The sequence below is a fragment of the Schistocerca gregaria genome, chromosome 1 (genome assembly GCF_023897955.1).
Source record: "Schistocerca gregaria isolate iqSchGreg1 chromosome 1, iqSchGreg1.2, whole genome shotgun sequence".
NCBI lineage: Eukaryota > Metazoa > Arthropoda > Insecta > Orthoptera > Acrididae > Schistocerca > Schistocerca gregaria.
Genome location: NC_064920.1, coordinates 683,702,996 through 683,716,535, shown reverse-complemented (window position 1 = coordinate 683,716,535; position 13,540 = coordinate 683,702,996). Strand labels below are relative to the sequence as shown.

The following is a 13,540-nucleotide window of genomic DNA, read 5'->3' as shown; positions in this document are numbered from 1 at the left end:
TCTCCTCAGTTGTCCACGTCTTAGCTATTTCTTTTTCACCTTTCACACCATCGATAAATATGATTCTGATGTTCCTATTATCCTGTATTCTAACATTTTCCTGCTCATTCCTTATTGGAAAACTAGATAGTGTGTCTGAACCACAGTTCTTCTTACCACTGATATGTAAAATAGTATAATCAAAATGTTGCAAGAATAAGGCCCGGTGTGTGTTATCCTGTTATGATAAAGTTTACATTCTTGCAAATTGCATAAAGCTTTATGATCAGTAGAAACAATGACCTTATGTCCAGTTAAATAATATCTACACTTTTTGAATCCCCACACAATGGCAGGTAGTTCTTTTTGAATTACAGTAAATGTTTTAACAAGCTACGGCTTGCAAAGCTGATTGCAAACTGGTCTACCTGTCCATCTACTCCCTTTTGCTGGAATAAATAAGCAACTAAGCCATCGTCATTAACATCAGTTATAAGGCAATATGATAAAGTAAGATCAGGATTGGCTGTTACAAAGTTGTTTTTTAACCTTCATCAAAAGCTAACTGGCCATCAGCTGACCATTCCCATACCGTGTTTTTCTTTAAAAGAAACTAGGTGAGTCCTGATGCATTTGCAATAGAAATTGCATAGACCAAAAGATTACCTTCATTCCTCCTCATTTCTATGTTTAGGGATTTAAAAATAGCTTTAATTTTGTCTGGATCAGGTAATATTCCTCCTTCACAAACTGCATGTCCTAAAAAGTTCAAAGTCCTTACACCAAACTTACACTAAGCTAACTTAAGTGTTATACCTTCCTGCCTGAACTTGTTGGCTACCTCTTTGATTCAACTGACATGCTTGTTCCAGGTGTTGCTCCTTATAAGTATATCACTGACATAACTTACCAGTTTTGAAACTACTTTGCTACACAACACAAGATCTAAGGCTCTAATAAACTCTGCTATAGATACATTTTAACCAAAAAGTAATTCACAATACTGACAGCTTTTACTACAGACCACCTACTAGTGATGCAGACATATTATTTAACCAATTAGAAATATTGCTTAACGCTCTGTTCACCGATAGAGCCACTGTAGTTGTGTGTGGTAACTTCAATATTAATCTTATAAAGGAAAGTAGACTAAAACACCAGTTCCTAAATCTTTTATGTAGTTTCAACCTGCTTCTACACATACACCCACCCACTAGAATAACAAATAATACAGTCAGTCTTATTGATAATATATTTTCAAATGTACGAAAAGTAACAAATACTGATTTGGGATTATCAGACCACAATGCTCTTGTCCTCAAAATTCCTTCAAGGACACTGAAATAGAAAAAAACACACTTCATGTATAAAAGAAATTTTTCTACAGAAAACTGTGTACAATTTATAAATATGCTAACTATGCTAACTAATGAGGCTTGGGCAGAAGTACCATCCCTAACAAGTACAAATGATGCATATAACACATTTTCTTCCATTTTCATGGGATATTTTGAAATGTGTTTTACAAAAAAGCTGTCAAAAATCAGGTCACATGGCAATACAAAGCCAAGTTCTTGGATCACAGCTGGCATCAAAACTTCCTGTGGAACTCTAAAGAGACTAATTTCTAAAATGAAGAATCCACAGACCCATAATTCATAGAATATGTCAGGAATTACAAGAGGGTATATAGAAAAGCAATTGCTAAAGCAAAATTCATGAGTAATTATAGTTTTATAAGACAGTCTGAAAACAAATCAAAAGCCATATGGGGTATTGCGAAGACTGAAATGGGGAAGAGTTGTGAAAACCAGGACATTAGCCTCAAAAATTTAAAAAAATGTCAATATTAATAAACAAGATTTGCCAAATTATATTAACAAGCTTAAAATTTACAAACAAAGAAAAACTTGAATATCCAAAAACAGCTTGTAGGATGAGGGTAGAGCCAACAAATGAGGGTGAAGTGATGAAAGTGATACAAAGCTTGAAACCCAAAATGTCGGCTGGCATAGATGAGGTGCCTGTGTCAATCATAACAAGGACTGCACCACAAATCACAAAGCCCTTTGCACACATAGCCAATTTATCATTCAGTGAAGGAGCTTTTCCAGAAAGGCTGAAAATTTCAAAAGTGAAGCCATTATTTAAAAACGGCGACAAGTATAAGGTAAAAAACTATCACCTAATATCTCTCCTCCCAGCATTTTCAAAAATATTGGAAAAACTGATGAAGCACCGAATCAACAAATATCTAAATGACCATAATTTACTAAACAGAAATCAGCATGGCTTCCAAGCACGTAAAAATACCGAAACAGCACTATTGTGCTACACTGAACAAATAATAAAAAATCTAGAAAAAGATTACAGTGTAATAGGAGTAAATTTAGACCTCCCCAAAGCTTTTGGCACTGTGAACCAGGACATTCTTTTAGAAAAATTGGTAGCGTTGGGTATACAAGGGATAGGAAAAAAATGGTTTGAATCATACCTGAAAAACAGAACACAGGTTGTAGGACTGACATCAACTTTCTCCAACCACAAAATAAATTCAGTATCAGAGGCAAAAAATGTAGAAATAGGAGTACCACAAGACAGCATCCTAGGGCCCATATTGTTTTGTGTCTATATAAATGATTTTCCGTCTCAGTTGATGCAGCCAAAGCAATAATATTTGCAGATGATACTAGTGTGATAGTAAGTGCACCAAAAGTGCAAAAGTGCTTTAACAGGATAGTCACATACATTCTCAGCCTCACACTCCTCTTGATCTGAATTTGTTGTTGCCTGGTCATGAAATTTATTTACCTCCTTCATCCAACAGGCACCAGATGAAGGTATTCAATTTTTCTTGGGGCATTGTTACTATGGTTCCTGTTCTATCGCCATTACCATTCTTGGTATTGTTATTACTTTTATTATAAATATTATGGTTCCTACTATTACCACTCTGTCTATTTTGCTCGTTGTGTTGAGGTGACCCCCCTTATAATTGATGTTTCTGTTATAATGTGAGTTATTAACCCTGTCCTCTTCCTATAAAGTTTTGTTGAGTTTATCAACATGTTTAAAAAAATTCTCTAATGAATCATCAGGACTGCAAACAAGGCCCCAATGAGCTGTCAATAGTGGATGTCTTTTCAAGGTGTAAATAAGAACAAGATCATCAAAATGTTTGTCCAATTGAGCAAGCTTACATAACAGTTTCTGACAAAATCCTTGCATCAAAAGACTACCTGGGCTTTACCTACTACCACTCAAAAATGCTGAGAATTTATTCAAGAACATCTGTTTGAATTTATCATATGTTATGTTTGGTTTTACACTTTGATAAGACCATGACAACATTTCACCATCAAGGAAACATTTAGCTAGTTTAATTTTCACAGAATCAGATAAGCCTGGAAGAAAACTACTTTTACATGACCACAGGAAGTCAACTGGGTGTATTTTGAAATTCACAGGGAAGTATTTAAGAGCTGACTTGTTATAAAATTGCACAAAATTTCCGCTGATTTGCACATAGGACACATTTGTTTCAACATCACTGAGTCGGATGCTAACCTGTTGTAAATTTTCTTTGTGACTGCAGATCTGTACTCTGGGAAGTAAGGAGAGGATATTGGTTTGTGGCCAGCATACTCTTTCTATAACACAAACTGCATGCATATATTAACTGGGTTCTTTATTCATAACAATAGAAAATTACTTAACCCAAGGTAGTCCAGGATTGTGGTACAAACACTTCCATAATAGTCCATGTTAGGCTCACTGCTGGTGAAGTACAAGTCCAGCTATGGACACTCTCTGTGACTGGGATACGACTAAAGACTCAACTTGGTGACTCAATGGATGACTGACTCTAACTGGGTTGTAACTGACTGGGCCATCCGGTCCACAGTGGCGATCTAAATACGGTGTTGGTGGTGCATTTCCTGCAAGTCTGTTTTCGGCCTGTCTCCTGATAGGTGTGTAACTTGCACCTACTATCAATCTTCTCAGAACCTCTTTGTCACCTGGTGTGCTGGTGACAGCTTAGGCCAGCACACTGGTAGTATGGTTATGAATTTGATCATTGTTTAGTTTTAATTTCTGTTCAATGAGTTCAGTTTCCTGCTCTATATATTCATGCATGATCTTGAATTCAGAGTTCCTTCTGCCTAACTCAGTATGAATAATATCTTCAACATTCTCCACACACAACTGTACATGATCAACCTTATCATTTACTGTTTGAATTTCAAGTACAGTTGACTCATGTAATTGACTACATTTTGAAAGAGAATTTGCTACTTGTTCCTGCATTGCCTGAATTTTTCTCTTCATTGTCTTAATAGTGTCATTCAGATTAACAATATTTTTTTTTTTCAGGTCACTGCTTTGACTTGTTAGTTCATTCTTTAAAACATTATTCTGTCATGTAAGTTTGTAATCAAAGAGTTGGGATAATCTCTCTAATAAATCTGGGGCCTGTTCACTTGGAGAAAATCCTAAGAAATGAGATGCCTTGGATGACTTTTGCAGGTTTGGTGTTGGTGACTGAGAACAAGTATATGAAACCACTCCAGTTGTATCAAAATTTTCTGTGCTTGCCATATTTGAAGACAATATTGGATACAAAACCCAAAGGCAAACCTACCAAATCAGATTATTGTCCATACAAATTCACAATAATCCTGTCTATCAACAGTCACACAACAAAAGAAAGTTGGAAAAAATGATAGTCTGACAGAAAGTACTAATTTAAAATTTAAAAATTCCACTCTCATCTAAAATGTGATTCAACTAGGACTTGCCACACCACTATTTCTGTCTCATCCCACCTATTGTCCAATAATCAATTGTCACACATCACAATTAGACTCTGAAATGTAGCACAAGCATTAGTACACAGACCTAGAGGTGTCCCAACTCAGACACCATATTAAAATGCCACCCTTAATGTATGAGAGGAGGGGAAAATTTTAACTACCGCTGATACTGAGTGAGAATAAAATGTACAGTTTTTAGAGTTCTATTTATAGAAGGATGGTGGTAATAGTGAATAATTGATCATACCAATGGAGTAGCTTAATCGTTCAGGGCTCCACTATTCACAAGTATGAAGGTGAATGAAAACTAGAAAATATTAATCACAGTTAATAAAAGTTCACATAATAACTAAGCTGCTCCATATGATGAGATACTTAACTTTGATGTCCTTGGGGGTTATTGCTTCAGAAAGTCCCAGAGTTCGACATTGCTGATGTACTAATTTTAAAATAAAACATAGAGTATATCACTTTTCTTGTTTTGTATTTTGCCCAATTAGTATATAGATTGATGGTTGATACATTATATTGCCTGACAGCTTCTGAAAGAGTCTCACACAAACAACAATTCACTTCCTTTTCTATAAAACTAAGCAGCTTAATATATTGTTATATGTAAGATTCACAAAATAACAATTAAAAGTCGTTAGCTAATCTCAGTTACTTACATCAAAACATGGACCACATGTTGCCCTACATGTTCTGATATGCAATTTGGAAGAGTTAATTGATTTCATATACAATTTCAATGACTTTTACTGTACAAAAATTTAAATGATGTTTTAGTTAATTATAAACAAATTACTTTGAATAAAATATTGTTATTGGTGTTTTGGATAGCTCTCAAGTAGAGCTATCATTTTAAGTAATCATAATGAATAAACATCATGGCTTTTCAGAAATAGGGAAGAAATAAATTTTCAAGAATATGTCGTGCAACATGGCTGCACAGTTCGTATCACGAAATTTCAAAGTTGGTTTATTAACAAATGACTTATTTCCCTTAGCTGATAGTATAAATTGGGTAACATATTTATGTGAAATTTAATCTGAAATAATAAAATCATTTGTACTAACTTTTTAAAGGGCAGTTTACTACTGGGACTGGCCATAGACACAACAGTATAAAGACGAGAAGGTTAAAAATTTAACTAAAGTGACCTCTTCAGAGAATGTTGACATGAGTAAGGAATATCAGATAGAAATGGGAAGATAGTCTCATTTAAATTTAAAACAGTAAATTCTATGATTTTATGTCCAATGTAGATAAAAAAATAGACATTTTGGGATATTATGGGAATTGAAATATACTTAGTTTGAAATGAAGGAGAGGAGTGGCCAATAATACAATCCTGTGCCACAAACCACATCACGGTACATTGAAAGTATTTGAATAATATTTTAAAGCCAACCACACAATTACCAGCTGATCAATAAAAGTGGATTGTCCTTTCACAAAATTTAGAAATACTGACCTCCTGCAGCACAAACATGCAGCTGTGGAATGCTGACTACTGAAATATATGCAAAAACCTAATGGTTGATTGGAACATTTTTTCCCATCATTTAATATCTTATTTTGACTTGTATTGTAATAGCTATGCATTTTACTTTACAGTCATATTAGTCATCCATTGTATATGCAAATGTTGGTGAGCATAAATGTGGAGTATTATTTCTTGACAGATACTAAGCACGCTGTATAATTGTTGTTATCTATTTGTTAACATCATTTTACCTATACAGTACTGATATAAACACAGTTGTCAGGTATTGATTCAAAACACATTTTTGTTGCAGCAACTGAAAATTGCATTTTTATCAAAAGTGCCCAATAGTGGAAAATAATTCCCCATTCTAAACATCAATTCAACTGTAATCCCAACGAAACATTATTTATTTTTACTCTGAAGCCACAATCAAATTGGTTTATATAATCTGGCAAGTGAAACTACAGTGCTATACAACCATTTGCATTAATTTCAATTTCACTTACTCATTAAACAATGATGATGACGTTTTGCTTCTCTTGACAGCTGTAGACCTAGATTGCTGTAAAAGATAAATTTACTATATTAATAAAGTTTTGTAGGCCATCAGAAAGTGATCAGTGGTACCACTGTGATATTTATTATATTTCAAGTCTTCTACTACGATAGTGCTTTAAACCTGTCATTAGATCCATTTATTTATTTATTTATGTAGCACCAATATTATCACATTCATGATATTGTACTTGTCAAAGTACAAAACAGTATAAAATATTATATATTTATATCATGTACAAAATCTTATCATTCATATCAACACATCTTTAAACATAAACTTTATTCTGCTTAATTAGATTACAAAATCACAGATGTACATACAGATCAAATAAAAGCTAGTGAATCACATTCTTTGATTTTACTAAAACTATTAAATATCAGTACTTCAGTTAAATAGGCACAGTAAAATATGGCATAAACATTAGGTGCATAATTACATACATACATTGATAGAAGAAGTTTAGCTTTATTTAGGAATACTATGATAATTATTAATTATGTATAATAATAAGTAAAAATTTAATGAAATACCAAATCAACAATTAATTGTTTAAATTAAATGGATTCACAAGGTAACAGTTAATTAGAAAAATTGATTTCATTAAGAATGTAATAAACCTTTGAAGAAGATGGAGATCATGAAGCTACATTTACAATTCATGACAATAAGACCAAGATTGCTACAACTGCAAAACTCATCTCCTGTGATAATTTTTTTGAAGGTATGAGTTGTCTTTATTGGGTACTTAAATAAAATTTCTGTGAGTCTTTAAAGGCTTCTGTTTTTGAATAGAATGATATATACACCAGCCAGTTTACATGTGAAAAAAACTACATTCACTGTCACTGGACAGCATGTTTTGGAAAGTTAATGGCCAATTACCTTTGCAGTATCAACATATTTCCCTAAAATGACTGGTCATGATATCTCTTATCCTGTGGTTGTCCCTTGAAACATGACCACTTTTACTTCAATGTTCTTCATTGAACTAATTTTCCACAAATACAATTACATCTATACTTCTTATCCTCATAGCAGGATTCAGCTTATCACATAAACACTGAACAAGTTCATATCTTGATTCTGAATGCTGCAAGTCCACACAATGGCTCTGAATGATCTGCAAGTGACAAATGATGTAGCAAGCCGTATGCTCATTGGTCATGATTCAACTTTTATAATGCATGTGCTACATGGACAGCTCACTGAGCATCCACAGAAATACTCTGAAAATCAACATGAAGTACATGGAAGAGGACATTTCGCATTGTACCAGGTATTAAGATTCTAAGATTCCTCCCCTTTTCATTCATGTATGTTGTGTAAGAAACAATGATTGTTTGAATGTCTCTATGCATGCTATAATTATTCTAATCTTGTCCTCACAGTCCACATGTGAGTGGTACAAAGGTAGTTGTAGAGTTTCCCAGAGTCATCATATAAAGTGGGTTCTTGAAACTTTGTTAGTAGAATTTTCAGGACAGTTTATATCTGTCTTCAAGAGTCTGCCAGTTCAATTTCTTCAGCATTTCTGCAATACTCTCCCATGGGTCAAAAAAAATCTGTGACCATTTGATCTTTGTAGACCAACTGAACTTCCCCAGTATTCTACCAATAAACTGAAGTTCACTTCCTGCTCTACCCATGCTTGTGCCTATGTGATCATTCCATTTCATATCCCTATGAAGTGTTACACTTGGGTATTTGTAAGAGTTGGCTGATTACAACTAGTCACTGATATTATAGTCATATGATAATATGCTTTTTTGTTTTAAGAAGTGCAGAAGTTTACATTTCTGAACGTATAAACAAAGCTCCCAAACTTTGCACCACTTTGAAAGCTTATCAAGGTCTGACTGAATATTTACGCAGCTTCTTTCACTAGTTCTTCATTACAGATAATTGCATGAACTCCAAAAAGTCTGAGGTTATGGTTAATATTGTCCAAATGGTCAGTAATATACAACATGAAATGCAAAGCTTGCAACGCACTTCCCTGGGGCACACCTGAAGTTACTTCTACATCTGACAATGACTCTCCATCCAAGATAACCTGGCGTGTCATCCTTACCAAAACGTCTTCAGTCCAGTCACAAATTTCACATGAGATCTCATGTGACCAAACTTTTGACAATAAGTGTAGGTATGATACTGAGCTCAAATGGTTTTTGGAAATCAAGAAATACCACATCTACCTGATAGCCTTGATCCAAAGCTCTATGTCATGTGAGAAGGTGTGAATTGGGTTTCACATGAGCAATTTTTTTGGAACCCAAGATGGTTGGCATGGAAGAGGTCATTCTATTCATGATACCTCATTATCTTTGAGCTCACAATATGTTCTAAGCTTCGACAAGAAATTGATGCCAAGGATACTGGATGGTAGTTTTGTGGATCACTTCTACTATTGTTCTTGTAGATGAGTGTGATCTGTGCTTGCTTCCAACTACTGGGCATGGTTTTTTGAAGGATGTATGTCAGATTATGGTTAGAAGAGGAACTAATTCAGCCAAAACTGCAGTATAGAGTTTGAAAGGAATTCAATCAGGCTCTGGAACTTTGTTCAATTTTAACAATTTCAGCTGTTTCTCAACACCATTGACACTAACACTTACTTCTCTCACTTTTCAGTGGTAAGAGAATTAAATTGGGGTTTTCTTTGCAAAGGAACATTGGAAAACAGGGTTAAGCAATTCAGCTTTTGCTATGCTACTTTCAGTTTCTGTTCCTATATCATTCGGGCTACATGCATTGCTCTCTTGACAGCCAAATATGTTTCATTCAGCACCTATCTATCTATAGACTTATGCTTTGTTTTACACCTGTTATGGAGTAGTCTCTGTTCCTTTAGGAGTTTCTTTACAGTGACTGTATACCAAGGATGGTCCCTCCCATTACGAATTACTCTGCTGGATAAATACCTATTCAGTGAGTGGTCAATTGTTCTTTTAAACTTGAGCCATGGTTCCTCTACATGCTCCTGTCCCATACTTTAAGTTTCAAGTTCCCCATTGGGATAAGTCACTACTGAATTTTTATCTAGTTTTACTGAACATACATAACGCACACCTTTCTGCTTGTGTTAGTTGTCCTTTGTACTTTGTTAATAGTTATTGCCAGCACTGCATCATGTTCACTGATACCATTTTTGATGTGGACATCCTCCAAGAGGTCTGTCTATTTATTGCCATTAAATACAATATACTTTCATTGTGTGTGGGGTTCTGAACTATGTCTTCTAGGTAGCTTCAAAGAAGGCATTTAGTAATGCTTCACAGTCTTATCACACCTGCAGCTAACAAAACTGTAATTTTCCCAATTAATATTAATTGTTGGATGATTACTGTCTCCACCAATGATGACAGTATGATTAGGCAACTTACGTACAAGTGAACCAAGGGTTTCTCTAAAGTTTTCGGTTACAACAGAGGTGAGTTTGGTGGGTGACAGAAGGATTCAATTATCATTTTATGAGGGTCACTCCAAAAGAAAAGCACACTATTTTCTAAACAATCCATCTTTTATTCTACATGTTTGAAAGTCTTACAGTGTGTAGATACATCCTTTAGGAACAATATTTTATTTCTCCACATAATTTCCATCCTTCTCAGCTGCCTTACTCCATCTTGGAACCAGCACCTGTATACCTGCACGGTACAATTCTGGACCTACCTGTTGAAGCCACTGTTTGGCAGTGCACACAAGGGAGTCATCAAATTAAAACCTTGTTCCACAAAGAGAGTCTTTCAGTTTCCCAAAGAGATGACAATCACATGGAGCCAGGTCAGGACTGTAAGGCGGGTGTTTCAGTGTTGTCCATTCCAGTTTTGTGATAGCTTCCATGGTTTTTTGACTGACATGTGGAAGTGCATTGTTGTGCAACAGCAAAACATCCTGCTTTTGCTGATGTGGTCAAACACGACTCAGTCGAGCTTGAAGTTTCTTCAGTGTCGTCACATATGCATCAGAATTTATGGCGATTCCTCTTGGCATGATGTCCACAAGCAAGAGTCCTTTGGAACTGAAAAACACCGTAGCCATAACTTTTCCAACAGAAGGTGTGGTTTTGAATTTTTTTTCTTGGGTAAATTTGCATGATGCTACTCCATAGATTGCATCTTCGTCTCTGGTGAAAAATGATGGAGCCATGTTTCATCACCTGTCACAATTCTTTCATAAAATTCATGTCCACCATTCTCGTACTGTTTCAAAAGTTTTCTGCATACCATTTTTCTTGTTTCTTTGTGAGTCACTGCCAATACCCTGGGAACCCACCTGGCACAAACCTTTTTTAACGCCAACACTTTCAGTATTCTGCAAACACTTCCTTCCCCTATCCCAACATAGTGTGACAATTAGTTCACTGTGATGCATCTGTTAGTAGTCACCAATTCGTTACTCTCTGCACATTGTCCAGAGTGTGTGCAGTACGAGGCCTGCCTCTGCGAGGACAATCCTCAATATTGCCGTACCCACTTTCATCACATACCCACTGACAAACTGTACCATGATCGACAGCAGCAGCTCCATGCATCTTTTTCAACCTCTAGTGGATGTTTCCCACTGTCTCGTTTTCTCAGCACAGGAATTCTATGACTGCACGTTGCTCCTGACAAACGTCAAGTGTAGCAGCCATCTTGAAGACATGCTGTGATGGCGCCACTCATGGGAATAGGTTGAACTAAGTTTGAAAACAAATGGGAAGGACGTCCCTACACACTGTAAAACTATGACACATGCAGAATGAAAACTGTATTTTTACAAAAATAGTGTGCATTTCTTATGGAGTGACCCTCGTATGTCCACCCCTGATACAATTTCACATTCAGCTTCAGTTTCTACCTTGGTGAATTCTGAGTTTCTTGTCTACTGTGACAAATACACCTCCTCCATTTGTCATTTATGTATCATTTAGATATTCGCTTAAATTTTCCTCAAAACTGTCACTGCTATCAATTTGAGGTTTCAACCAGCTATCTGTAACTAGTATTATATGAGCTTCATTGCTTTTTATGAGTGCTTCAAACTCTGGCAATTTGTTGCAAATCCTTTGGCAGTTTACCATTAGGACTTTAACAATATCACCAGTGGTAGGCATTTCTTTTGAGCTTACACTGATACTTCTTGGTTTCCTACACCTATCATGATCTGGACTGGATGGAGAGTCACCTAATCTAATAAAAAACCTTTGTGTGCACCCCACACACAGTTAGCTACCTGGGTAGCATCCTTTGGTGTGTAGTGCACAGAAGACCCATTGATGGGGATCCTACAGTTTTCAATCCTATGGTTTAAATCAGGAAGGACAGAACCAGAGACTTTGAAGGTAGCTTGTCACATTACCTTCAAAGTCTCGGGTTCTCTCTTTCCATTCAAATGAGAACAAGTGGTCATGGCCATTTCTGGGGACAATGCTGCAAATTGTTAGCTTCATTGACATTGCATCCATAATGCTAGTTTTCTCAAAGTTCTCTGCCATTTGCTGGAATGATTCCAGAATGGCCTCAGACCCTAGCTGATGGGAATCACTTGTTCAAACCACAATCTATAGTCTGTTGTATCCTGTTCCCTCAATGGCTGCACAGTAGCCTCTTCAAGACATTGAATGAGGTCCCCAAGCATACACACTGAGTGCACATAGTGTGCTTTTCTATCTCTTGCTGCCAGTTCCCTAAGGGATACCATTATTCGTGGTACATTTGAACTGCTGATAACTCATAACCCCCACCCTTCTGTGTTTGCCGCCCCTTCACACCAAACAAAATGGGTTTCCCCCAGACAAACAAAGTGAGACCTATTGGCTCGGCTTCAGTTTCCCAGAAAGACAGCACATCAAAATCGTTGATGAGGGGGTTGGTTGCCCTGAGTCCTCCCTTGGTATCTGTCCATCCTGAACAGGATGTCTAGATCTACAATTTAAATGCCACTCGCAGGCAAGTGGATGAGTAATGACAGATCCTGTACTTCCTGCAGGGGAGACAGGATCCACAGGAGATGATAGTACTTTAGGTACCTTTGGTACTGGTACCACAGGTACATGGCTCTTGGGAGCTCTTCCAACACAGCAATTTGCAGCCAGCTGCACAATCATTTGGCAGAAGTCAGGGCAATTTCCAGCTGCTTACAAATGTCAATCAACTCACCCCACGTCCCAGAACAGGACTTACAGTGGTGCAATGTGTTACAGGGCTGTGAACAAATAACTTCAACCTAATCTTACTGTTTTTCTATTTATCTGTTGAGCCAAAATATTACTAATTCCCATTAAGAATTGAAGCAAGCACTGAAAAAATTGTGGTAAAAATTACAAGTTTCCTGAAAGTTTTTGAGGTTACTTGTAGCTGTTAACAGACTCAAAATAGAGTTAATTTACAATCAATATAGATCATATATACTCCTCATTAAGGGAACACTATATGTAACATTATATTATCTGCTATATCAAGCTAATGAAGGTAGGTCTTTTCTGAAATCAATCATCACTGGAAATGAAATATGGACTCATGATTTTGAAGCAGAGAACTAATGTCAGAGAATGAATAGCAAATCCCCAGAACCTCCAGCCAAAATTATACTCAATGGTCTACTTGCTGCAGGAAAAGTGATGCTCACAGTGTTTTTTGAGGCACACAAAGACCAAGTTTGGAATAATATCCAGAGGAGAGGTTAACGAAAATTAGTGTAAGCTACAATGATGT

General features: G+C 36.2%; 1 protein-coding gene across 1 annotated transcript in view; it reads right to left on the bottom strand.

The window, feature by feature from the left end:
- Window positions 1–6,678: 6,678 nt before the first annotated feature.
- Window positions 6,679–13,540, bottom strand: part of LOC126363724 (uncharacterized) — a 115,136-nt gene continuing 108,274 nt past the window's right edge. Inside the window, exon 6 of the mRNA XM_050007995.1 lies at window positions 6,679–6,845. Within this exon, the coding sequence (XP_049863952.1) occupies window positions 6,786–6,845 (60 nt within the window). The 3' untranslated portion in view covers window positions 6,679–6,785. The remainder of the gene's footprint in view (window positions 6,846–13,540) is intronic.